The sequence below is a fragment of the Amblyomma maculatum genome, chromosome 1 (assembly GCF_055883805.1).
Source record: "Amblyomma maculatum isolate TAMU_Amacu chromosome 1, ASM5588380v1, whole genome shotgun sequence".
Lineage (NCBI taxonomy): Eukaryota > Metazoa > Arthropoda > Arachnida > Ixodida > Ixodidae > Amblyomma > Amblyomma maculatum.
Genome location: NC_139344.1, coordinates 375,808,668 through 375,835,447, shown reverse-complemented (window position 1 = coordinate 375,835,447; position 26,780 = coordinate 375,808,668). Strand labels below are relative to the sequence as shown.

General features: G+C 46.8%; 1 protein-coding gene across 1 annotated transcript in view; it reads right to left on the bottom strand.

The window, feature by feature from the left end:
* LOC146208285 (suppressor of lurcher protein 1-like) overlaps positions 1 to 26,780 on the bottom strand; it is a 165,855-nt gene that overhangs the window by 51,633 nt on the left and 87,442 nt on the right. The window contains exon 2 of the mRNA XM_084592496.1: positions 24,386 to 24,575. Within this exon, the coding sequence (XP_084448622.1) occupies positions 24,386 to 24,575 (190 nt within the window). The remainder of the gene's footprint in view (positions 1 to 24,385; positions 24,576 to 26,780) is intronic.

Below are 26,780 nucleotides of genomic sequence, written 5' to 3'. Positions count from 1 at the left end.
CCGACATTGCTCATGGTGGTCCATAGGGCAGTGTTGTCTGCATAGGAGTGGGAGAGGCTTGGGATGCGCTCTAGCTTGTGAGCCATGGGGATGAGAGTGATGTTGAAGAGTAGGGGAGATAATACTGACCCTTCGGCTGTCCCACTGCTGTCCAAAGGGAAGGAGGGACTAGGGACTCCATAGGGACTCAGACTAGGGACTCCATATGGACTAGTCTGATTTCCGCTGTGCGGTCTCGTAGGAAAGCTGCTATGTAGGTATGTGTTCGAGTTCCGACTACTAGATTGGATAAGGCGTCCAGTATGGCTCTTTGTTGGACATTGTCAAACACCTTGGTGAGGTGTCAAACATCTTGGCTAGCAGTTCTCGTTCTACAGTACTAGCATTACATCTAGTACTGATAGATGGCTTCTGAATCCCAGCATCGTGTGGGGAAAAAGCTATTTTGTTTGCATGTAATTTTCCAGTCTGTTTAGAATTAAATGCTCAAACAGCGCCACCAAGAATGAGGTGGGGGAATTTGGCTTAAGGTTTTCCGGGCTTGGGGATGAAAGTGACCCTCGCGTGGGCCCACTCGGGGGGAAGAATACCTTCCTTCCAGTGCTTGTTGAAAAGTTCTGTTAGGGTTTGGATGGAGTTCTCGTCCAAATTTTATATCGTTCTGTTTGTGATCGCTAAAAGAAAGATGACGCGCCACGTGAATGTAAAATCGATTTGACTTTTGACCTTTACGAACGCCGACAGGATAAAAGCCTCCTGCCACCAGTTAGTTTTAGACACAGGACGAGACAAACAGGACCACCTGCCTTACATGTGGCGCATGAAGAGGGCGATGCTTGTCTCACGTGAGAGTATGCTGTGACCATGTTCGGACAAATCTGGATCAAAGCGCAGCCTATACGTGTCCGCATGGTTGTGCCTGCTTCTTCAGGTCGTCGCTGAGGTGAACCGAGCTTGTTCGGCTTGTGCGAAAGGGAGTATTGCCATGATACACGACGAGAACAACAACTGCAAGGCAACGGCGACAGTGGGAGCCAACGAATTGTGAGGTCGCCGATAAACCGATAAACGAAGGAAGCTGTGCAAGGGAGCGGTCGCTAGACCGGGTCTATGAAGGTAAAAGAAGTTTACAGTGGAATTCAACAGCATAGTCTCGAAAACAAACAACATTTTAGGGGACACTTACTTAAACCCCCTAAGAGCGGTGAGGCGAAAGCCCTTGGGGGTAGTTCTACTTAAGGTTTTATTTGACTGAACAACTTTTTTTTTTTTTTATATTGAGACACACTTAGTCGTTCAAAGCTGCTGTTCTGAATGGAGAGTAATAGACCTGTTGATATAAGGCATATTGCTTGTTTCAATGTTTATAATATTTGTTTCTTTCATCTGTAACTATTATATGATCGTTAGAAACGTTGCGGCGTCTCCGCACAACCATTGATGCACTCGGCCTGCCACCAGGTTTAGAATCGAGGTCTATAGATACGATGCAGATAGTGCGCCGCCTTATAGTTACGCGCGTCAAATGCCATTTACCGAATACCGCGCGCACATCACCCGATGTCCTGTGATTAATCGCAGCTGGGGCGGCGGTCCGCGCATGCGCGGGGCTGCAATTACCTTCTTTTCCATTTCTTCGTGGAAGCGTGTACACCTGGGTTGGATGTCTTAGGGTGCCTCCTTCCCGCCTCTCCGCAACGCGGCGACAGCGGCGGAGCGCGCACCTGCAGAGCTTTCCACGACGGCGCGCGATTGCACAATATACCCCCTACGTTGCCATGCAGGTAGATGGATAGATAAATGGGTTTATTGAAAGGATAGGCACAGAGGTTGGCCGGGGTGAATAAAATCTGGCCTACTACTATGCACTGGGAAGGGAAAGGGGAGAAAAAATAGGATCCTGATGGGTGACAATGTGGGAGAAGGCATATGAAAATATTTACAGGCACGGCAACTTGCTTTGCAAGCGCGAGTTAAGTGCGGTGGCGCACAAAAAACGGCAAACAGCCCGCACTGCCTGGACACCCTTCCCCTTGTCCTGCCAAGCGTCCAGTAGCAACTCCTTCGACAGAGGCCTCTTGTCCAAACGCTTCATGGAAACGGCTAGTACCTTTAGTTCACGCGCATACACTGGGCGCACCAATAATATATGGTCCACAGTCTCGGAGATGTTAGAAGTTGAACATTCCAAAAATTCCACCTGTCCAATTAAATGCAAGTACTTGCGCGTGAAATCCACGTTTAAACGCAGTCTATGCAACAAGCATGCATGATGGCGTGGAATTTCACGCGGGACATAAAATGTCAATGTTCTCAGACGAACGTGTCGGGCGTCTGGCAGGGCCCAGTAAGCTGCCGTAGCCTTCTTCATACACTTCATTAGAAGACACGTCGTATCTGCTCTTGAAACAGACACAGCTGTTTGGAGGCCATTGCTGAGGGCATTTTTCGCTTCAACATCGGCCTGTTCATTTCGATGGAGCCCGCAGTGGGCACAAATCCACTGGAATAATGTGACCTTGCAGTCGGGCAGATGTAAGGAGCTCTATGACGCTGGGTGCCCGAGACTGTTAGGCGGTGTGGCGTAAGAAAGTTTCCAAAATTTCCAACGCTGCCTTTGTGTCCGTGAATATTCACCATTTTTGAGGTGATTCCCCATACATGCAGCGAATAGATTCCCGAAGGACTACAAATTCAACCGTGGAGACGGCAGGCTAGACAAGGAGAATTGCGACTTTTTTCTCGCACGTCTGCTAAGGCCTCTAGAGGTTGCGTGGAGGCAACACCAAACTAATACGTTCCCGAACCCCGAAATATATGCTCGCATATATCCTGGGGTCTACCCCTCATCCTGTATACTATTTGGCTAAAACGCCCCTTTCTCATACGTACTCTGGCCTTGCCTTCGGGATCCCCCTTCCGCAGGTTTCAGTTCAGTTCAGTCGTTCAGTCGTGTCCGACTCTTCGTGACCCTATAGACCATGTCACGCCACGCTTTCCGGTCTCTCACTATTTTCCTAACATCACATAACTTCATCTGCAGTGCCTCGATGATGCCATCTAACCATCGCGTTCGCTGCCTACCCCTTCTCCGGTAACCCTCAACCTTTCCCAACATCAAATCTTTCTCCAGCGACTCCTCTCTTCTCATCAGATGACCAAAGTAGCTGAGCTTTAACTTTAGAATTTGACCCTCCAATGAGCAGTCAGGGTTTATGGTCGACAATATCGACTGATTTTATCTTCTGGCAGTCCAAGCAACTCTCAAGACTCTTCGCCAGCACCACAACTCAAACGCGTCAGTTCTTTGGCGGTCAGCCTTTTTCACAGTCCAACTCTCGCATCCATACATCACAACTGGAAAGACCATAGCACGAGTTATACGGATCTTGGTTGGCAGACTAATGTTTCAACTCTTTACTAGGCGGTCAAGGCTAACCATTGCTCTCTTTCCCAGAAGCAGGCGTCTCCTAATTTCATGGCTGCAGTCTCCTTCCGAGGTTTACACCTCTCGAATCAAGACCAGTGGGAGGCTGCGTTGCTCAGCTCCGACTCGGACACAGATTCGGCTCGTGCCAAGAGCCCTATAGTCGCCGAGCGCCTAGGGCTTATGGCTACTTGATGAGGCTATACCCCAACACTATTGTACTACTTCCTGTCGATAGAAATGATGTTTATCCACATCTCACAAGCCAAGAGTGGCCTAAAATATGTCTCAAAGCCAGGCAATAAAGAAAAAAAGAAGCCGGGCATGGCGTAGTGGTTTGCACACTCAGCAGGGGATCGGAGGGACAGTGGTTCATTTCCCGGTGAAGACGACATTTATTTTTCTTTAAATGACAGTATGGTCTTTTCTTATAGCCGAATTTTGTGATCACACTTTGTGAATACAGCATGCATGGGTCAAGAAAGACTTCCGGCTTGAAATCGAACTTGCGAGAATGCCTAAGTTAATCGTTCGAAAAGAACCCGCGGATAGCCTCGGTAGCCTGTACTCCCACCTGCAGTGTTGCGTATGCAGTCTAAGCTATGCACGGCCTTGTACATTGTATAAAGTTGTAAGTATGTGGACAGTGCTTGTTGTTAACTGCATGTGTTCTGATAGGCGGGCATAAATTTACGTGTAAAAGTGCGTGGAAACCTGAGATGCAAGCCATAAAATTGTGAATTTGGGCATTGAGAAACAATTGTAATATTTTGCAACAACATAGGAATCAAGCCTATGGAGCTGAATTTTTTCTCTCACTCCCCTGCGCCCAGCAGGAAGAGGACCACGGATTTCATCATATCTGCAAATTATATTACAACTTTCTTGCTTTGCCATCATGCAATCATCAATTGTTCTATGCGAGAGATAGTTCGTTTTAGGTAATCACAGCTAGTGGTAATGAAGAATGAGATAACCGTTTTCCACCGAGGAAAAAATGAAAACCGCTGTTCAAAGAAAGATGGTGGAGTACACGCCGGTTCATAGCGGCTAGTCGGCCGAAAGCTCGCCGCTCCCTTATTCAGGCACGAACTCGTCACTTTGCTTCGTCCACGCGCGCGCGCATGCACGCACGCACGCACGCACACACACACACACACACACACACACACACACACACACACACACACACACACACACACACACACACACACACACACACACACACACACACACACACACACACACACACACACACACACACACACACACACACACACACACACACACACACACACACACACACACACACACACACACACACACACACACACACACACACACACACACACACACACACACACACACACACACACACACACACACACACACACACACACACACACACACACACACACACACACACACACACACACACACACACACACACACACACACACACACACACACACACGCGCGCGCGCGCGCGCGCGCGCGCGCGGCCACGAACGAAGAAAGCGCCCATGTCCTGTGCGACGCGAGATGTGAGTGCACGTTAAATTATATAAAGTACAAATCAAACAATCAACACGAAAACACGACGCGCGCGCACACACTCATGCTCTCCTGGGTACGTGCAGCAATGGTTTACATTGTTCACCGTGACACCCAGCGCGCACGCTCAATCACAGTGTTCAACAGACCTCAGGGGAGCGAGCGACTGTAATGAAAAGAGCGAGGCACTCCACATCGTCAGGGATTAGATCGGCCGGTCTAAACAGTGGAGCACTGCGCAGCTTGCCGGAAACATTGGGAGTCGCGGCGAACTTTGGACGCTGTTTTAGTGACGATCAATCTTCGTTCAAACAAAGGGCTGGAACCGCTCTGTATCAGGGGAAACGACGTGAGACAAAGAATTTGCGGCGAGGGTATGCAGTTTGGGGAGGGCTGAGTGGCAATAGCTTCATTCGCTATTCTCACGTTACAGAATCTACTGAAGCGCTCTTTTTGGCTATGGGAGACCTCGTTAACAAAGCAGAGCTGTTGCGTGCGTGTATATGCTGCTTTCTCGCGAATAAAAAGCAGCAACTGATTCGTGGAAGGTTGGCGCTACAGATAAACTTTCGGAAATCGAATAGCATAGGTTCATATGGTTAAATGACGGAGCCCAAAAACTTGGGCAGATTTGTCGTAATGGAATAGGGAGTGTAAAAAAAAAGACGTCCCATGATCATACCATCACCTATGATCTAATTTAGCTTGAAAGAGGGCTCACTGAACTGTCCAACTGTTCCTGCCAAGCACGTCGTCCGAGGTTTGCACCGAATATACTTACACTGACGTTAATGAGAGTCACATTATTGACAAAGAAATGTATGCTGACTTTTGTAGCATCGCCAAGAAACGTTTTCGCTCAAACTTCTACGGGTAGAATTTTTATCCACGGGAGAAATCGGTGTTCAATAAAAGTCGCGGGTCCTTTCTTGTCCTACCTCCTCTCGCCACCACTGGCGTTCCGTTTAATCACGACTCCACCTGGCCTTTCTCCGAATGGCTAGATGGTATTAATTAAAGCCCGGAGGTGCCAGAACTTCCAGCGGGTGTACAAATCAGATTGGGTCCTAGGAGATTGGGAAACGACAGCCAGCCAGCCAGCGTGTTAGCGAGAGAAGCGAGAGCGGGAGAGTGAGGACAAAGGGAAATCAATGCGGGAAGCCTGGAAAGCGTAGCGAAATCGTAGACCAATTTCGCAACAAGCTGGTGCTGTGCGACGCTCTCGGAGTCGAAAGTTGGCGCTATTCGCTCGCCCGCGCTAATGCATGCAAACCCCCTCTCGGGGGCATCACTCACCTCCCTAGGAAGCTTTCTGGGAAAAGCAGGGAAGTGCCGGGGAAGAAGAGGGAAGGGAGCCACGGGCGTCCCGCAGTGGGAGCGTCGCATAAGTCGCCTAATGCGCACTCCGAAACCCGATCCCCAGAGCCCGAGTCAACGGAGCCGCCAACGCCGGCGCACGCTAGGTCGCGGAGACTACAACTGTGCAAAGGCGGGCGAAGGAGGGCTGGAAGCTGGTTGGGTTACGCCACGCGTTCCATTGTAGTTTTAGCTGAGACTGTGTTTATGCGAGAAGGCTCGTTTCGCCTGCGTCGGCCTCTACCTCCGTGTTGGCACACATTGGGCGGTGGTGGGGGCTAAGGGCATGCTATCGAGAAGAGGAGGAGGAGAAGAAGGATTTCGCGTCCCGGCGGAGTGTGCGACCTCGTTAATTGGGTGCGGCGGCCGAGGAGACTATTTAGAAAGGAAGTCAAATGCATTCGTATCTGCTATCATCGGCGGAATGAGCGCGTTCGTCATGCAAGTGAATTGCGCTAATGTCACGGAAATGCAAATCGACAGCGGAGAACAAAAAAGAAATTAAGCACTAAACATTTGCTAAAAAATATACAGTTCGGCGACTCTTGAGCGCTGCCTTACATGTTTTGATGAGATAGCGTTAATGGGTCCTTTCTTCGGACTAGGGTGACTGCATATAACTTCGCAGGCAGGAACGTCGTTTTTTTGTCATTATCTTTTATTTACCATAATACACACCGGAGCTCCGAGTAACGTCACTATATTCTCCACGAATCTGGATGTGTAATATGCTGAAAGTGTCGAGTTTCACTCTGAGTGGGAACGTTTATTCTACTCCGCAACCTTTTCCGGCCTGAGCAATCACTGACTTAGTGGCGTCAAGTTCTTGTCCCATTTTGCTCAATTTTTCTGAGTGATATCTTCCATGGCTTCCACTCTAAGCACCTGTGCACTCGCAACGCCACAACGTTCTGAGTGATTACGTCTTGAGGTATGTCTCTCTTTTTGTTTTATCTCCAGTTGTATGTGTGCGAGTCGGAAACGAAACCAGGTGCTGTGAGACCGTGATACTAGCAGCCTAAAAGCTGTTTGTAGCACTTAACAGCAGAAAATAATCAGCGCTTCGCTTTAAGCTATCAATTCCTCTTGCATTTACTCAAACAACGCAGCTATTGGCGCATGAAAAGTTTCCGAGCACCACGTTGATGAAGTAGTAGCTGACAGCGAAGACGGCGCAGTCATTATCTGAACGAGCCTCTCCGAGGAGTAAGAACGGCTAGTACTTAGCCTTCAAGAGATGCGTGTCCGCCTCTTTCGACGCTGCCTCTGGCAAAACCTCTGCATGTAAGTGAAAATTTTTTCGGCGTTGCGTTCGAGCGAGTTCCATTTCACGAAAGCGCACTTTGCCACCGCCGCCACTAGCATCTCCATCCGCAGCGCAAAGCAAGCGGGGGGCTTTAGAATCCCGGGAATCCGAGGATGAAAGAGCCGCCCGCACAGCGGATCGATTTGCCATCGCAATGGGCCCGTCGCTTTCCCGGCAACTGGTCTCCGCAGCTGCCGCAACACCATCGCCGAAGGGAGAGAGAAAGAATAGAGACGAGGCAGAATACGGCACGCACGCACACCCTCGCTCACGTACGGAACGTTCCGGTGGCGAACTGGAACGAAGTGAGCCCCGGCCGTCTGTCTCGAGCTCGCTCGATGCGGGGATAAGGGAAGCGCAGGAGGTTTTGGATAAGCGGTGCGCGGCGGCGGTGCCTGTTTGTGTGCGGGGCGGCGGAGCCGACCCAATCGCTCGGCCATCACAGCGCGCTTTGAACGACGACTGCTGCGTGTTTTTTTTTCGCGCGATTTTCTCTTTCCATGTCCAGAGAGAGAGAAAAAAAAAGAGAGGGAGAGAGAGTAAAGTTTTACGGGCCCGACGCAATGCGCCTTGCATGTGTTCGAGCAAAGAAAAAAAAAAAAGAAATAATCGAACGGCGGCGGTGGCGTGAGCGTTTCTTCGTCCCATGCAAATTGGCTGCCGTACTGTTTTCTAATAGCGTTGTTTTTGTTCTTCTCGACGCCCCCTCGTAACTTGCCGCGTACCGTGTTTATGTGTGCTCGTAGTTCAGGTTCGAACGAAACAGCGGCATCGAACGGAAGTTCGAGCTCGATAGTTTCCGCGGACGCTTGCACGGTTTGCTCGGCGCAGAGTGCCTATTTGTTTTCCCCAAGAGCGCGCGCTTTCTCTCACAGGTTTGAGGTTCGCACGCGCCTCGCCGTGGAACAGAATCCAACGACTGGCTCCGTTATTTATTTTTGGCGCCATTTCTTCGCACGGAGCAAGCCGTGCGCTTCGGGCATGTTTCCGACAAGGCGTGTTTTCATGTAAGCGTGCACTGCGTTGTCACGCGCAGCTACAGAGATCGGAGGGAATAACTCTCGCGCACAAGGGAGAAAGAGGCTTGGACTAAGCATCGCATAATGATCTCCGTAGGGAGGCTTATTGTAGTCGACGAAAATAAAGGACTCGGGTACAGCGAAGGTATTGCGGCGGAGATGAGTTTCTTTCGGTTGGAACTCTCTACGCGGCGACGACAAAGGCTACCTTCAATCCTTTCATCTACAGACGAGGCGGCGTAGATTGTTTTGATACGATAGCGAGAAGTTTGTTCTGCGAGAAACATTTAAAATTTAGACAAAATCGCAACTTTCGTGTCGTGGTATTAGGAGAGCTGAAGAGCTTTGGGCATAGTAAGTTAAAGCACGCCTTGAAACCTTCGAGTTGTTTAATGAGGCGCACGCTTTCTGTACTCTACTGATATTTGCACTTTCAAAGGCACCCGTGCTCCATAAATGGCTTGAAAACATTGCAACGTCATGTATCGTACTTTTTGCTTTAATCGTGCAATAAGTAACGCCGGCTTTAGCGACGTTCATAAGGTATATACGGCTAATGATATACGAGGTTATAGGGTTATAGACTCAAGGCTGAAGTGCAAACTAGTGGTTCTGTATTGTAGGATGTTGCGCTGCCTTATGCTATAGTGTAGTAAGTAAAGTTTGAATACAACGCCTTTGTTTCACTGGCGGGAAGAGTAAATAGAAACGTGTGAGATAAGATCATTCTCGGAATCTTTTTTGCGCATGCGCATGGCGCTCCGTGTGCAGGAAGCGCGTTTTCTGGGGATCGTACTACAATTCTAGGCCATTCAGTGGCATAAACGCTTGGGAACACCGAGGAACTGGTATGTGATTGGTTGGCTCTAACTTAGCAGTTAACAGAAATAAAATCTGAAGAAACAAAAACACTTTCATATCCGTGCCTACTATCGAACACAAGCAGAAAATAACAACAATCGAACCTGCGTAGCAAACAAATCTGGATATTTATGGACAACAATTCTTTTTATCTGTGAGAAATATGTTCCTTCGTGAGAGTGTGTCGACGGCGTTAAACGAGCCGTCAAGAGTTCTTTATTCAGTTCAGTTCAGTTCAGTTCAGTTCAGTTCAGTTCAGTCGTTCAGTCGTGTCCGACTCTTCGTGACCCTATGGACCATATCACGCCACGCTTTCCGGTCTGTCACTATCTTCCTAACACCATCTGCAGCACCTCGAGGACGCCATCTAACCATCTCGTTCGCTGCCTATCCCTTCTCCGGTAACCCTCAACCTTTCCCAACATTAACGCTTTCTCCAGCGACTGCTCTCTTCTCACCAGATGATCAAAGTAGCGAAGCTTTAACTTTACAATTCGAAAATAAAATAAAAAATGGCAGGGTTTCAATGTGAATGAGCAGCCTGTTGCGTGCAAATAGCAGTTGACTGACACCAGGACGTGCAGTGCACAGCGCGAGAATGTGTTGCAGTTTTACACGAGGCGTGATCGGTTGCGGCGACAACCACGACATGGCATATTTTCAGTGTAATAAATTCCATGTTTGAAAAAGAAAAGGGTCGATAGCTACGACGTTTTGTACTCGTTTCCAACGAGAAATTCCTGGATTTGAAACCGCTCTGCTGCTCCGGCATGTTTTTTATTTGTTTTAGTGTGAGAACACAGAAAATGGACACATAAGCGTTAGACGATATTGAGATGCTCTGAACATCCGGGTTTGTGCTTTGACACAAATAATAACACGGGGCACTTGAACGCCTGGTTGCACTTCGAACGAGAGACAGCATGTATGAGCAAATACGGCAGGGGCAAGTGAAATCTTTGGGACCTGTGACAGATGGACTCGGCCGAACCGTGAAAGAAATGTAGAAACATATGGGCAAAGTTGATTGTATCGTCAGCTGCGCTCGTTCAAGCACACGTTTGCTGAGAGGGAAAAACTTCTCCTGTCATCTACGTGCCACTCTGCGGGATATTGTGTTTACTGAATCCCGGCTGTGATGCGTTTAACGCAAGACGGATTTGTAAATGGCCTTTCAGTGCGAATCGCTTGAAGTGCTGTATGTAGGTCTTAGAAGAAGCGCGATACATGGCTCTGTTCGAAACACCTGTTTACGACGAAATATGCGCTTGCTTCAAATGCAAGAATGCGCCGACAAGCCGCACCTTCTCAACAAGCGGACGAAAAAAAAAAAAAAAAAAATGACGCTCAGAAGTACCTTCCGTTGAAACCTACAAGCTCGACAAATCCAGGCGACTCTCGACTCGAAAGCTTCTCAAACAGCGTCCATAAAACTCAGCACTTTCCAGCCGAACGCAACAGCGCTACAGGGAAACAATACTCGGGCGAACGTATATATGGGAGTGCGCGGTAACACGGTTGTTGGTTCCTCCCCGCAAAAACTCGTAAACCCAATGAAAAGGCCGTGCTTTCAAGAGATACTGGGCATCGGGGAATGTACACGGTTTGACGACAAATGCCAGGAAGATAAGACAATAATAATAATAAAAACCGACCAGTGCGCGACGAGAAAGTTGTTTTGCGTAGCTTCTCGTGTCTGCACCCTTTACAAGTAGCGCTGTCCGGGGCGATAGAGGCACAGACTGATAGGCAAACCAGAAAAAGTAGGACTGTAAAAATGGAAGCGCTTAGGCCAGCCACTACAGCGGAGGGACCCGACACGTGGCGTGAGTCTGGGCCCGCGTAAATATTTTACGGCTTGGCTCTCAACGTCGTGGCAAAGAAAAGCCTTTACAGAAATAAGGGGGACTCAGAAATACGCACAGAAAAAAATAATGACGAAAGCGGAGCGGAGGCCAAGACCTCGTACATAGAATACGATGGACGCAGATGAAGCGGCGTGCGAGAACTTTCAGCGACGTCCACTATCGGATTCGGAATCTCGCTGACCCGCCCTCTGCGTGGCCTACAACGTGTACATCGCCTTTTACGCGCTTACATAAATGCGCAGAGTTGCGCTACCGCTGAAGCCGACGCTGCCACTTTTGTGGGCGTGCCTTTAGCGTGGTGTGTTTCCCCGGGAAACGGGGGCATCGTTGCGCGCACGCTCGAGCCCAGTGTTTGAAGCCGTGCACCGTGACAGGGTTTGATTGGAGAGTAAACGTTTACAGCGGCGTTTCGGGGCTCGTCATCCCGTATTAGTGCAGGGGATGTTATGACGCGTAGAAAGTCGGGTTCCGCAGAGATTGGCTTGGTTAGGGGAAATACTGCGGACGCTGAGAAGGTAGAAGGGCAAGTGAAAAGAGCGGATAGGGGTTCGGGCATGGTTACAGTTGTGGAACTTGTTGCAGCTGCAGATGTCGCTTTTGCATAAACTACGTTTGAGTGTAATATGACAGGTCATATGTGTCATGTACTTACACGAGGTGCTTGCTCCTTAACCTAAATACATCTTCGTTACGTTGCGCATATTAATATAAATAATACCCTTGAAAACATTCTTTACTTGTACTGTCAGCGATTGAGTGTTTGATATTGCTTCTTCGTTGTGAACAAAAATGAGACAAAATGAATACCGGAACTAAGAGGCAGTGAAGACAATATGAAAGTTTTAGCACCTTACGGGGATATCCTAAAATATCTCTGCTTCCGTCACAGTATTTCTTTTGTACGTGCTTCGTTTGCATCAGTGCACGCATTGCATTTAAAGAAAAAAAAAAGGCATTCAGGCTACGTAGCGCGCAACGCAGTCATTTTGCTAGCCACTCAGTATAGCTCCTGGGCTTCGATGACTCTGGAAATATCGAAGCTATAGACTAAAATTACAGTGGTATTCGTTCTGTCCCCATAGCTTTTGTTGAAAACAAGTAAAATTGTCAACAGGTCAACAGGAAAGCAGTGTGTCAGATGTAGTGTACTGCTGTGCCTTCACTTCTCGATTGGTACTCGTACGCGCTTTTTTCGAAATGGTGCGCGGAGAAGGAGTTTCCAGGCGTGTATGCAAATCAACGTCATTGTTACAATGCTGGAAGCTGTCGCGGGAACCATCGTTGTATGTTGTGCTGCAAGACGGGCCCGAGGCACTGCACGTAGTTGCACGAAACTACCTGCGTAACGAGTTCTGTCCCGCCGAAACGGAACCCTAGAGGGGCCTCAGAGCCCATCGAAATGAAGGAATTCGCAGGTCTAGGGCCAGATCAAGCCCTCAATGCCGATAGCATGGCGACGCGTTGGCCAATCGGGGCCACAGACGTAGTCACACATGCTCTGTACCGTGACTATATGATCTCTAAAAAAGAGTGAGTACACTGAACCCCCAAGGCTGTCATATGGCATCCAACATGTTAATGCTGCAACCATGCGTCACACCTGCACGTTAAAGAACCCCAGGTGGTCGAAATTTCCGGAGTCCTCCACTACGGCGTCTTTCATAGCCTGAGTCGCTTTGGGACGCTAAACCCCACAAAACCAACCAACCAACCAATCTCCGCAGTTTTGGTGAAAGCAAAACTACGGCGCTCTCATCCCATCTCAGCATAACGGATAAGCGCTGATTTAAAACTGAAGGTTTAATAAAAAGAAATCGAAGGTGATGTGGTCACCTTCTATTTCTTTTCAACAAATCTTCAGTTGTAAGTTAGTACTTGTCTGTTATTATCTTTCTCTGTTTGTCTTAGGTCGTGGCGCTGTTTTTTGATTTTGTGACTGTATATGTTACGCACGTTTCAGATGACTTGTGATATGTAATAAGAGTAGTGATTTAGTGACTAGCAAAGTGCGACTAGGAAAGTATAAACAGTTGCATCTTTCTGTTCTCACCTGTGGGGCTGAAACATGGAGCCTAACGAAAAGGGTTCTACTTAAGTTGTGGACAACGCAGAGGGCTATGGAAAGAAAAATGATAGGTGAAACGGTAAGATATAGGAAGCGTGCAGAGTGGGTCAGAGAAATAACTCGAGTCAATGACATTCTAGTGGAAATCAAGAAGAAGAAATGGGCATGGGCTGGACATGTAGTGCGAAGAGAGGATAACCGATGGTCGCTTAAGGTAACAAACTGGATTCCAAGGGAAGGAAAACGCAGCAGGGGTCTGCAGAAAGTTAGGTGGGCGGATGAGGCTAAGGAATTCGCAGGGGTCAAGTGTATGCAGCTAGCACAGGACCAGGTTAATTGGAGGAATATGGGAAAAGCCTTCGCCCTGCAGTGAGTATAGTCAGGCTGATGATGGTGAAAGTGCATGAACGGGAGCATACATCGGAAAGTCCAGCTGCAGACGGGACCCATTAAACTAGTGTCATCATGCCCTTAAGCGTGTAGCTTAAGGAATGCACAAAATATCATCGGTGTAATATGTTTGCGCTGTATAGAGTAACGCGCCCACATCACCCACGCGTCACTCGGGGTGAGGCCATCAGAATAATGCGGCGCCGGCAGCAGGCTCATGAAAGCGCCTTATTTATAATAATAGAGAGTTCAAGAAGGATGGAGTGCCTATTATAGATGGTTGAGTGGATCATATTGAGTATACTTAAACTACACATACCTAGAAACATGTCTCTCAAATTCTTTCCGTCAGCGTATTGCCATATTGAAATACCCGGAGAACTGAGCTCGAATTTCGCATTGCCGAAGATCGTTATCGTCGGCCATTTTTCTCCTTGTATTCGCACGAGGTCACCGCTCAAAGGTAACTTTACGAGCTCTGTACCACAAGTAGGATGCACCAAGAGTCGCTGCTGTATATTTCGGGTGCCGTAGAGCGTAGGCATAACAAGGTGGTTACAGGTAGTACTCGCCTTAATAATGCTGTGCAAAACATACGCCAAGAAAGAACACAAACTACGAGGGCTACGAGTCAGATTTACTCATTTAACAGGACACACGTTTATAGGAAGTCGCCATCACATATTAGCACACTAGCAGACCTGTACGAACCATTCGCAAACAAAATATGGAGAGAAACGAATCCCCATTGGATCCATTAGGTACTGAAAAAACAAAGAAAAAACAGAAATAATCTTCTGGGGGTTTCGATAACTAACATACTAAAGGGAGCTTAAACGTGTACGACAAACTTTCTTTCGATCAAAGTTCCTGCATTCAACTAATATTCTGGCCTAGGTTCCCTCCTCCCCTCCCTTCCCTCCAACGTAGCCTGACGTATGTATATCCTTGGAAAGCAAAATAGCGCACTTCAAAACACAGACACAGGAAGGGAACGACAACACAGCGCAGTGTTGTCGTTCCCTTCCTGTGTCTGTGTTTTGAAGTGCGCTATTTTGCTTTCCAAGATGATTTACCAACTAGCCCGTCCTTTCACCCTTGCAAGTACGTATACCCGTTCCCTAGACGAGACTATGGGGGTAATTAGCAGTTTCTCCTCAAAGCACGCGGAAGCTTTCACTCTGGTGAAGTCCACATCGGCTGAATCACGGAACCGACTTGGGCCTAGCGTGTAGACCGGTGATCAGCCGCAAATTTCTTCTCGCACCGGCGACATCTATTAATCCTTAAGGGAAGCTTACATTGCAGCCTTAAGGTGAAAGGGAAGCTTCGATGGCGGCGAGCACGCTTCGTCGTGCAGTGCAAGCGGGCGCTGGAAAAAGCTGCGAGAACGCGTCTTCAGGCGGGTGCTGTTTCCATCACGTGAGGATAATCGCAGTATGCTGTTCCTAATTCATTTTTTTTAAAAAGGAACTGGCGCTTCTTCGAGCCCATCCTGCCACCCGGATAGTGCTGAAGCCGAAGTAAAAATAAAAAGAAATACGAAGCTCCGATAATACGCGGCGCGCCCGTGGGAGTCGTTGAGCGAATTTGGCGCCACATTCCAGATTCAAAGGAAATTGCCTGGCACGGAACGTGACCGGGCTTCGAAACGGCTTGTTTTCGAGGACGGGTTAAAAACACGGACGCCGTTAACATGCGCGCCAACGGGAACACAATTGGGTGATAGCGTGCGAGCACTACTTTTGTGTGGATTATCATCCACGAACGTGACGCTATCACCATCCCCATTAAGGGAGTCCCCTATTTTTAAACTGACATGGAACAAGAAGCGTGCGTGTGCCACGAGTTATAGCATTGGCATTTTCCGTTGGTCATCAATAACATGGTACTTCGTGACTATTTTGTAAATACGGTTGCCTGCCTTGCGTCGAAATGCACGCTCATGGGTACGTGCTCGTGTGTGTATCTGCGTGCGACAGAAATGAATCTGTCTTGGTTTAGCCTCTGTTTGTTTAGAGAGTTCAACGCCACTAAGAAACTGTTGGTTAAGAGGGAGGCCATTGTGGAGGGCTAAAAAGACTTCGACCACTTGGGCTTCTGTAACGAACACTCACATCGCACAGCATACGGTCATCTGTGGCTGCTGAGGCCGGGATTGATTCCCGCATTCTTGAGTTCAGCAGTGTAGCGCTCTGACCATTGAACCACTGGGCGAGACGTTAATCTGTCCTGGGATTGGTTTGGTTCCGTTATAAGATTTAACGTCTTAAAGCAATTTAGACGATGATGAACGTCGTTGTAGATTTTGGATAACTTAGAGCCTGAGGTTCATTACAGTGCATTTGCATCGCACAGTACACAGACGCCTTGCTTTCTGCCTCCATTTAAAAGCGGCTATCGCAACCGAGATCGAAACCTGCTCTTCTGGCTCAATACTCGAGCGCCCTAACTGCTTAACTGCTCTAGCGGGGCGTCCTGTGATTAAACATTTATAAAGAAAGAAGAATAAATGTCTAAATTCCTTCCTAACAAAGAACATGAGACTACGGAAGGTCAACTCAAACTGCTTTCAGAAGGTCACATAGGTAATGGGCCAATAGTTCACTGACTGCCATCGATATTAGATAGAAACATCACTATTATACTGGACTTGATATGAAAAAAAAAAAGAGCAGCTTTTTTAGTTATCCTGACGAACCGTCGGAAGGCAGACTTAGAGATAGTCGGGAGGGCGTAATAGGGTCTTCGGGTTTAGCAGATGGAAAACATGACTTCAAAGCGAGTCCGCCAGTGATACTTATTTCCGTCGGATGCCCGTACCGATTTGCATCGGCTGGGCATACTCGCACACACGTTCGCGAAAAATATGTTTTTGGGCATGGGGTGTCATCTACAACATAAATTCGTTCGCGCAGCAGACTTGTAGGCTGGAATTAAGCCAGACATCTTGAATATCCGCGTTTAGATTTCGCAGTACAGTACACCGTCAAAGCAGTCGAATTAAGCTTTTCCGAGTTGTCCGTGTTCTCCACTCCGCTTAAGAATGCTGGTGCATGCTATCTGCTGATATCACTTACAGGGCATTAGTTTTCAATCAATCAATCAATCAATCAATCAATCAATCAATCAATCAATCAATCAATCAATCAATCAATCAATCAATCAATCAATCAATCAATCAATCAATCAATCAATCAATCAATCAATCAATCAATCGCAGTGAATTATGCACTTACTCGATTTTTGTTTACTCTTTTAATAAAGTTTATCGTAGTGCAGCGACAAAAGTGTTCTGCGACAAGGAGCTTGAAATATATTTTAGTGTGGCACTATAAGAGGTGAATAAATTGTAATAATGTGGTATTTATTCACTGCAATTAGCAAATTATTTTGTCATTTCTGTATTGATTGTATAAATCAGTTACTTAAGGGAAATGGTTTAGGAGTTAAAATTCCTCTTTTCAGAGCACAAATCAAGGGCGTTTTAACGATCAGTTAATTGAATACTTAGGTAAGCTCCCGGTCTAGCAAATCGTTGCATGGCGCAAATTGGCGGGTCATTGAAACGACGGGCTGGGCCGGACAATGAAACAGAAAAGAGATGCGACAGATGGATGGTGGGAAGGCGAGTACCTTTAGTGGCAAAGCCCGCAAAGCAGGATATATTACGCTGATCCTAATTGCACTGCTTCGCGCGCCCATCTACCTCGTTCTCCGTTCCGCTGTACGCTGCAGTCCGCGTATTACAGAGATCCCGGCGTTCAGAAAATAGGTCAACATTTTTTTTTTATTCCTCTGCGCAGACGAACTCTTTGCGGGAAAAAGGAGAATCGCCAAGGCAGGCTCCATCCACGGCAAAAGTGCTCGTCTGAGCTTATCAAAATGTTCGTCGGTGCGCCAACGCGAAGTATCGCTTTTGGCGCGAGGCCTTGATTTACACGCGTTTCCGACCGCAGAGAGCGCGCTTCGTGCCGCGCTACAAATGCAGAGACGAGCATCGCGCACAAGAAAGAATGCACCTTGCCACCGTGTCCCAGTTTCACCTGGTCGATCGATGCGGCTGGAACCTGGGTCAGGTGCTGCTTCAAGGCCTCGGCTGGAAACGCACAGAGGCGCGCTTGACGAGCGGGAAAAGCCGGGGTATTTCCGGTCGCGTAAGAGCAGGAAGGCGTGGTGCTTGTTAGGTTCGTGACCTCCTTACTTCATAGCGGAATGCTCTTTGCCGCCCTCAAATTGGCCCACCGAGAACGAAGAGGAACCTGCCTGCTGCTGGTTAAAGGAAACCTACGGCCGTTTCGTCTAGTTAGCTCCGACTAGAGCTTTGGTAAGAGTAACGTTCTCTGGGAAAATATTTTTCCTTTTGGCTACATTACTGCTATGCTTCTAATTAGAATGTTGGTCCAGCATATTACTGAGATATTTCATTTCCGGCGTAATATGTCTTTTGAGTCTGAAAACGCTGGTGCGGGGTGCGCGTAAAATCACAGTTGCAGACTTTTATGATTTCTACTATCAGACCTATTTTCAGATAGGCGTATATTTAGCCCAAAGCTTTACCTTGTCTTTCGTTGCAAGAAATAAAATGCGGCAACATGTCTTCATACCTATTTCGTATTCCAAACACATCGTGTAGAAGCGTACGGTTTAAACACCAATTACGGAACATCGTGAGAGAAAACGAGATGATCTGAGCTTCGCACGCTTCTACGACACAAATTGACACACTTTCGTTTAAATAATTTTCTTGATCCTCTCCTCCTGTCTACATTCTCCAGCATCTACTCTTGAGGTTGGTGAACAAAACGAGAGTTGGCGCTGATAGCAGTCAACAAATTTGCCCATCAAGAGACACAGAAAAATTCAATGCAGAGCATTCGTAAACCACCCTGGTGAGACACAGATTGCTACGAACGCTTTGTGTCACGTGCTATGTTTTTGAGAACAAAACGTACTTGAGATTTGTCGCATTTGACTGGCATATCTCTGCTGAGGGGATTGCTGGGAAGCTTCACGATTACAAATAATGACCTTTATCAAAAGCCCCCCCCCCCCCCCCCGCCCCCCCCCCCCCCCCCCTCTTTTTTTTGTCACGCACGCAAGTATGCACGCATAGAGAGAAAACCGTCATAAAGGAACTTTTGCAGCGCCCAACACAATTTCGTCTCAGCGGTGACACACAGAAATCTTGGAATACAAAAGCTCAAAGAAGTTTGACGCAGCCACCGCCTTCTCCCCGACACTTGTCCACATCTTAGTCACCGTAAATACAATTTCATCAGACACGCACGAAGTGTGGTCTAGACAAACACCACGAATTCTAACTTCGACTCTGCGATCATCTCCACTGTCAGGTAGATGGGGATGGTCATCCCCAACACTCACTCATCGTAGACCTGAAGCTGCCCACACGCCACACAGTCACCACACTACCTGCCACGCAGGCCCCAACCAACCAACCAACAGTTTCTATCCTTAAGAAAGCTGGGCCCCTCCTCTTGCTCAACTCCGTTGATTATAGTGTTGACAGCTCGTTGTTCATATCACCCATGTGTTGGACAATGTATGCCTAATTCCTCATATGAGGCGATGACCCGGCCCAGGGTGAATCCATATTCGCTCCCCTTTCTTCCCGTTTTCTCGCCTCTTAATGGGCACGTTGATAAGGCAACGCGTTGAAAGCGATTAGTTTGCCCGTCATTTGTTCTGTGGACCATAAATTAATGTCAGTCTAAATTATAACGTGCATTATTGCGTAGTTATTGGGATAAGTCTTTCTGCTGGCAGAACTTAGTTGGAATCGCTGCTAGGGCTTGCTGTTATTGTATAATAACTTATTAATGCGTTGCCTGCTCTGTTATGTATATTCAGTGATGTGTGCCTATTTTCAACTGTGACCTTAAGCGTTCGGGAATCTGAATCAGGCATGAGCTTTTAAAAGCCCTGTCCATGTTATGTTAGCAGCTTATAAGACGTTACTCAGATCATTTTTGGAGTACGCTTCATATCTGTGGGACCCCCTCACTGACAAAAACATCGCCAGGTTAGAAAAAGTCTAAAGAACAGTGGCTTGATTCATTTGCAACAAATATAGAAGAACTGACAGCCCTACAGATATGATTAGGTATTTCGCGCTTGACACACTTAAAGCCGGACGTAGAGAATGCCGGTTAAAGTATCGATACCTCGTACGCAACAACCAGATCCAAATGACCAATCATAATTTCATTGCCGCTAACACATCGCGTGCAAGCTCCCATTTTGATAACGGTAAAATTATTCAGGGGTATGCCGCCAAAAATAAGTTATAAATTTTCATTTTTTCTAGAAGCATAAGCGACTGGAATAAATTATTGAAGCATATTGTCGATAGCCCCAGTGTTGATTGAAAATTATTGAGAATTTGAATAAAACGCGTACGTGACGTTTTTGTACTTCTGTGTCCACATTATTTGCTTCAGTTCATCCTCTGATGTGTAGCTGATGCTTTTTGCGTGGTGTATGTAATTTTGTGGTGCTCATTCCTGCTTAGATTTATGTGACTCTGAAATATTATAAATAAATAAATAAATAAATAAATAAATAAATAAATAAATAAATAAATAAATAAATAAATAAATAAATAAATAAATAAATAAATAAATAAATAAATAAATAAATAAATAACCAGAAGTGCAGGGCTGTCTTCCTTAAAAATACATTTTGTAGTTTATTTTTAGCAACAAAGTAATTACTTTTGTGACATTGTAAGTTCTATTCAGGCTAAGTTTAATACAGAAGTTGTTGTTATTTAGTCGTAAGTGTGCAAAAAGAGCTATGCTTTGGCTGATTTCTCAGCATAAAGACTATATATGTCACAGTTTGTTTTCAGCTAGCTTTCTTACATGATTAGCCCTTTTGCGGTGGTGCACGCTTTACAGAACGCGAAGTCAGTAGATCTATGCTTTGGCTGATTTCTCAGCATAAGATCTATATATATCGCATTTTGTTTTGAGTTGGCTTTCTTACATGATTAGCCCCTTTGCGGTGGTGCACGCTTTACAGAACGCGAACTCAGTAGAGCTATGCTTTGGCTGATTTCTCAGCATAAAAAACTATATATGTTGGATGATTTTGCTTTTAGCTGGCTTTCTTAGATGATTAGCCCTTTTGTTGTGGTGCACGCTTTACAGAACGCGAACTCAGTAGCGCTATGCTTTGGCTGAATTCTCAGCATAAAAACTATATATGTCGCATTTTGCTTTGAGCTGGTTTTCTTACATAATTAGCCCCTTTGCGGTGGTGCACGCTTTACAGAACGCGAACTCAGTAGATCTTGCTTTGGCTGATTTCTCTCCATAAAAACTAAATATATCGCATTTTGTTTTGAGCTGGCTTTCTTACATGATTAACCCCTTTGCGGTGGTGCACTCTTTACAGAATGCGAACTCAGTTGAAGTATCGCCTGCACCCCCCTTCTCTCTCTCTCTCTCTCACTCACTCACACACACACACACACACACACACACACACACACACACACACACACACACACACACACACACACACACACACACACACACACACACACACACACACACACACACACACACACACACACACACACACACACACACACACACACACACACACACACACACACACACACACACACACACACACACACACACACACACACACACACACACACACACACACACACACACACACACACACACACACACACACACACACACACACACACACACACACACACACACACACACACACACACACACACACACACACACACACACACACACACACACACACACACACACACTCCCACGCACGCACACGCACATGAAGAACCACACGCTCGAGAAACGTCAAAAAGCGTAGCCCCAATGCCGATGTATATTGCAATCAATGATATGCTTCTATCCCTAAAAGCGACTTCTTCGTCAATGTCGGTAGGAACAATCTCCTGAGAGCTCAACTTTAACCTCTTCTGAAAAGCACGGCCTCAAGTAAGTTTGAACGCAAGCGTGGAAGCAAAGCCACCAGTGAAGAGATACTTAAAGAAGAGTGAAATCGAGCCATCTCCACAGAAGAAAGACAAAGAAATCGGTAAGGCACGGCGTTCCATAAGACCATCATGTGTGGAAGCGCCTGCGTTCAGAACGAATGCACCGGAAGATCCTTTAAGGCCTGCAGGCTTTCAGCTCGATTATATGCGACGCGCAGCGCAGGCAGGCCTACGGGGTCGCTGGGATGCGCTATATATCGGAGCATTTCCTCTTTACACACTTTTTCGCATTTTGTTTTTCGCTGGAGGTTTCCCACTTTCTAGAGTTCTCGAGGGAGACCCTTCAGAGTAACCCGCTGCAATTTGTTATCGAGACAGGCCCGCGATAAAAGACGGTGGGCCGAGAGGGCCAAGATGTGAAGCGACAGGAATGGCGGGCAAAAGTAAGAAATGAAGTTTGCTAATAAAAGTGTGTCGGGGATGAATAATTGTGTAGCCGAGAAAAGCGACAACACAAAGAGCGTATCTGGCTGCCGATCCCTTTTAAGACCGGGAGGATGAAAAAGGACACCGACAGGGCCTTCCTCTCTACTTTCTGTGTTCTCCTGTTGCGTCAGAGCGGGAAAATATTGCAGTGGTTTAAATGAAAGAGGAATGGACGTTGGTGAGAAATCATCGAGCTTCAAAATAAAAATTATAAAATCATCGCCCCGCCTCCTGTGGTCGAGCAGCGAGGTTTGGGTTTGCTTTGGCAGGCCCCAGAGGTGGGACTGCATTAAATTTAATGCCACCCCGAATGTCTAAAAGAGGCAACTATAGTAATGGGTGTAAACGTGAACGACACATGGTATTTTTTAATAATGAAACGGTCCTGATGACGTTGTGAGTGAAAAAACAACATGGGCATGTCACTGGCAGGTCGCCTGCCGTACACCATTTGGTCGCCTAGTTGTCTGACGTCACGAACTCACATGACATGATCGCGTTGGCAGGCGCTGCTTACTTGGCTTTCGCCATTGAGATGGGAAAGAAGATCGGAATCTGGCCCTTCGTGATCCTTGTATTGCGAGTTAGACAGGCTGCCCATATGTCACGTAGGCACGTTTTCACGGCCTGTTTAATGTGGTACTGCATATCTACACCAGGTGGTGTTGCCCGTAATGTGGTACCTTATGACTGTATGTTAATGACTATATGTAGGATAATGGACATGCGAATTTGAAGATTAGGGAGAGATCGAATAGCAAGTAATTACATGAATGTGAGCGAGGCTTGCATTTATTAAGGCATTCGCATCAACACTGTCGTTCCACACCATTAAACAAGAAGATTCCACATCCATTCATTATTTTTCCACATTTAAGCTCCGAAGTAAGGAAAGCTTGAAGCCATAGTAAATAGAAGGAAGTATTTATTTTCGAAATTTCGTGCTTAAGCTTTCTTGCCTTTCTATCGCAGGTTAATCATATATGTCGGTGTAAGTATAAATCATAACCTTTCTCCACAAACCCACGTAAGCTGCTAAATAAGAATTGAAATCTACAAATTATTTTATTTAAAGAGTAGTATTTCACTTGCTTTCATGAAAAACAAAAGCGTTTACTCTTTAAACCGTTAGTGCGCTCAGTGCTTGAGTAGCAATACCGATGCAGGATTCACAGAATAAGTCTCTTAGCGATATCATTAAGGCCGTTCAGAACTGTTCTGTGGGCTTTATTTTGTCAAAATACAGCTGAGTCGTAAGTGCCCCCACATAATCTCATATTTCGCCTTGCTTCATCTCTCACCTCACCGTAAAAAAATTTCATCTCTGCCTCTTTCCGGAATATACCGTTTAATAGTCCCTTCTGATAACTCTCTTCCTCTGACACGATAATACACATATACTCGAAGTTACTTGCTTCACGAATTCGTACTACGTAACAGCTACACCAGCCTACATTTTGGATGTTTAACATCTGGAGCAAGAAACGACTGAATTCGCTTGCCTGCCTGCAAGAACTCCGATTATAACCGGTAACACCTATTTGTAATCCCACTGTTTATTGCTGATGCCCTTATATATTGTTCCCCGCTCCTGTCCATAATGCTTCAGAGGCTGAAGTGAAACGTAGAGTTACGCTGTCTTGTATGGTGTTGCACCCACCTACACTCAGTGTTGTTTCCGCTTTGGCTTCATTGGTTGCACATAAGCTCCAGGTAAAAAAATGTCTATACCGCACATTTATCACGTAATTGCTCTAGTTTGCAATCGGTCAGCATTTTGCTTTCATTCTGAAAAAGAACTGCAGCGCCCTTTCCGGGCTGTCGTGAAGCACATATTTTTAAAGCAGATTGGCTAGCTCTTCGTCTTATCCTGGATTCTACATGACTTCAGCGCTACGAGAGCCAGAAATGAACTCTTTGGAGGGTTCTGGATAAAGTTACGCCACTCAAATCGCTGTGAAAAGTAGAAATGCCGAAACAGCTGCATATGCGATGCCACACATAAGAGCTGATCGAGCAGAAACCAATGGTGGCGGGAGACTCACTCTTTGATGCCCTCGTGTGGCATGTAGAGGTCGAAGTCGGTGAACTTGATCTGGACGCGCTCTTTGCCCTCCCCCTGGAAGTGGTAGTTACAGCGCGTGTTGGCTGGGTACGGGTTGGGGTAGTTGGGGCTTGTGATGGTGCCGTTCTTGGAGCTGTTGCTCATGATCACCTGGTCACAGCTGCCGTTGCCTGCGAGCAAAGATTTTGGGGAAGGAAAAAAAAGGAGACAAGATAAAAAGGTTAAACGCGCAGTTCTCTTGAAAACACTCGGTGATAGATCAACATACGAATAATTTAAGCACAGATGTTTTTGAAAGGTCGTTGTTTACCGTTCCTAGCTCCCAGTAGGCGACAGCGGGCATTGTTTCATTCTCTGTATAACGCGTGTACAGTTCAAGCAGGCCAGTGGCAGAGAAATTGCATCTCATTATCGTGAAGTTCGATCTCTATTGCAAGCTGAGCATTTTAGAAACTTTTGGAGACAAATTATGCGCACGCTAATTTTTACGACTCACGATTGCCACTCTTTTGCCAACAATTGTGCATACATGGTTTTGATTATTCACTGAGTTTGGCGTTATTATAATTACCGTTTTTCTGTGCTTACTTATATATTGAGTTCGTTAATTTAATTACGTGACTTAAAGGTGTTTTGTTAACATAGTTTTATTGGAGTTAATATTTGATTTGAATTATTTTGTTTTTCCCTTCCCTTGTCCCTTGTTGCGGTTCTTTGTTAAGTCTAAATCGTCTACTTACGGTATGTACTATCGTCATCTCCTATATGCATAGCTCTGTAACCAGTGACAGAATCAGCACACGTCACAGTAGGCGCGTCATCGTATAGTGGCTAGCGTTGAGAACAAATATACGTAGGCCTCTTTCGCGTCAAGGAGGAAAACAACGCAGGAAAATCCTGCGGTGTTTGTTCGACGTCCGCCGATTCTTATCAGCGAATGGGAAACTCTAGCGCGTCGCATCAGCTTTCAAAGGAAGTCTTGACTGGCGCTGTCGGATCTAAGTGCTAGATCCATCCGTCTACGCCAGAGGCAATCAGAGCGCGAGTGTCGACGTCTACGTTCTACAACCGCTTCTGAGCCGAGCAAACATGTTCCACATTTTGGTGGCAGCGCAGAAAGAAATAGGCGGCTTGTGCTAACGCAGCTGCCTGATAAGCGAAGGAGATCCGTGAACAGAAGCTTGACAGTCACTGATCTGCATGACAAAAAAAAAAAAAAAACAAAAAAAAAAAGAAAACAAAATGTCTGCAGCCACGCGTGGCACCACTAGAAGAGAAGAGGCGTCGCTGCCTTTTCGTCGAGTTACATCATCTGCGATAACCCTATAGCAGTAAAGAAAATTCACCAGCGAGACTCCAGAACCATAAACAAAACAAAATGGTACATATGAAATTCGCGCGAGAACATCTGCTTGCTTACACCGACAGTCACGACAGCAGCCAGGAGGTCGTTTTCACATTTAAATGTGCTTAATTCTTGCCTCGTGAAGATTAGCAGCAGTGTTGCGCACGAATTCTTTAACAGGAATTCCGGCAACACAGCCGTTAGGATCAGTTTGTAAAGTAAAGCAGTTTTGGCGTACTGCACGAGAATAGGTTATTGAGAAATGAGTTCCAGACGTGTCATGCACCGCCGCATGCTCCCTAAAAGGAAGACTCTGTGCATATCATGATACGAAAGTCTACACGTTCTGCCGCTTGGCAGAAGACGTCGAGCTTATTCAGTTACTACGCTTCATTTCTTATATCTTGCATCCCGACGGTACAGTTCAGCTCAGTGCGAGCTGACTGTCGTGTCTTTTGGTTTCTGATAAATTCGTTCTTCTTTTTGTTCTTATTTTTGAGCTTAATGGCATTTTGAGGCCTCCTCTACAGAGCAGACAGAGCCGAGCTTTCTAGTCGCAAATGTATCGCTGCTACCACTGTGTGGAGATGCAGCTACTTCTCGGAAAGGAACTACTCCCGACCCTGCGCTCAGAGTCGTCTAGTCGACCAGCATTCCCCACGGCGATGGAAGCGGCGTCACTGGCCGATGCTCAGCCGGTATTATCCAAGAGGCACGCCGTCTCGAGGCGCTCTCGAAGCAGGGCGCGTCGGACAAAGCAAACGGTGAACGCCAGGCTCAGGACTTGAACAAACGTTTACCCAGTCGCATCGGCCGCCATGGTCGGGGGCGCTAACCTCGGGCGAACACAAACGAGGAGCACTACAGAGCTCTGCCGCAAAGCTGTTGTCTTGGCGCGGTTTGCTGGAGCAGTCTGGTTTAGTACACCATGTCTGACTCAGGAATTTTAACGCTGATCTCAAGGGCGGCTGGAAGCTGAATTGAATTTGGAAACGTGCTTTACATAGCTGCCCTCTTAGGCAGGGGTAGA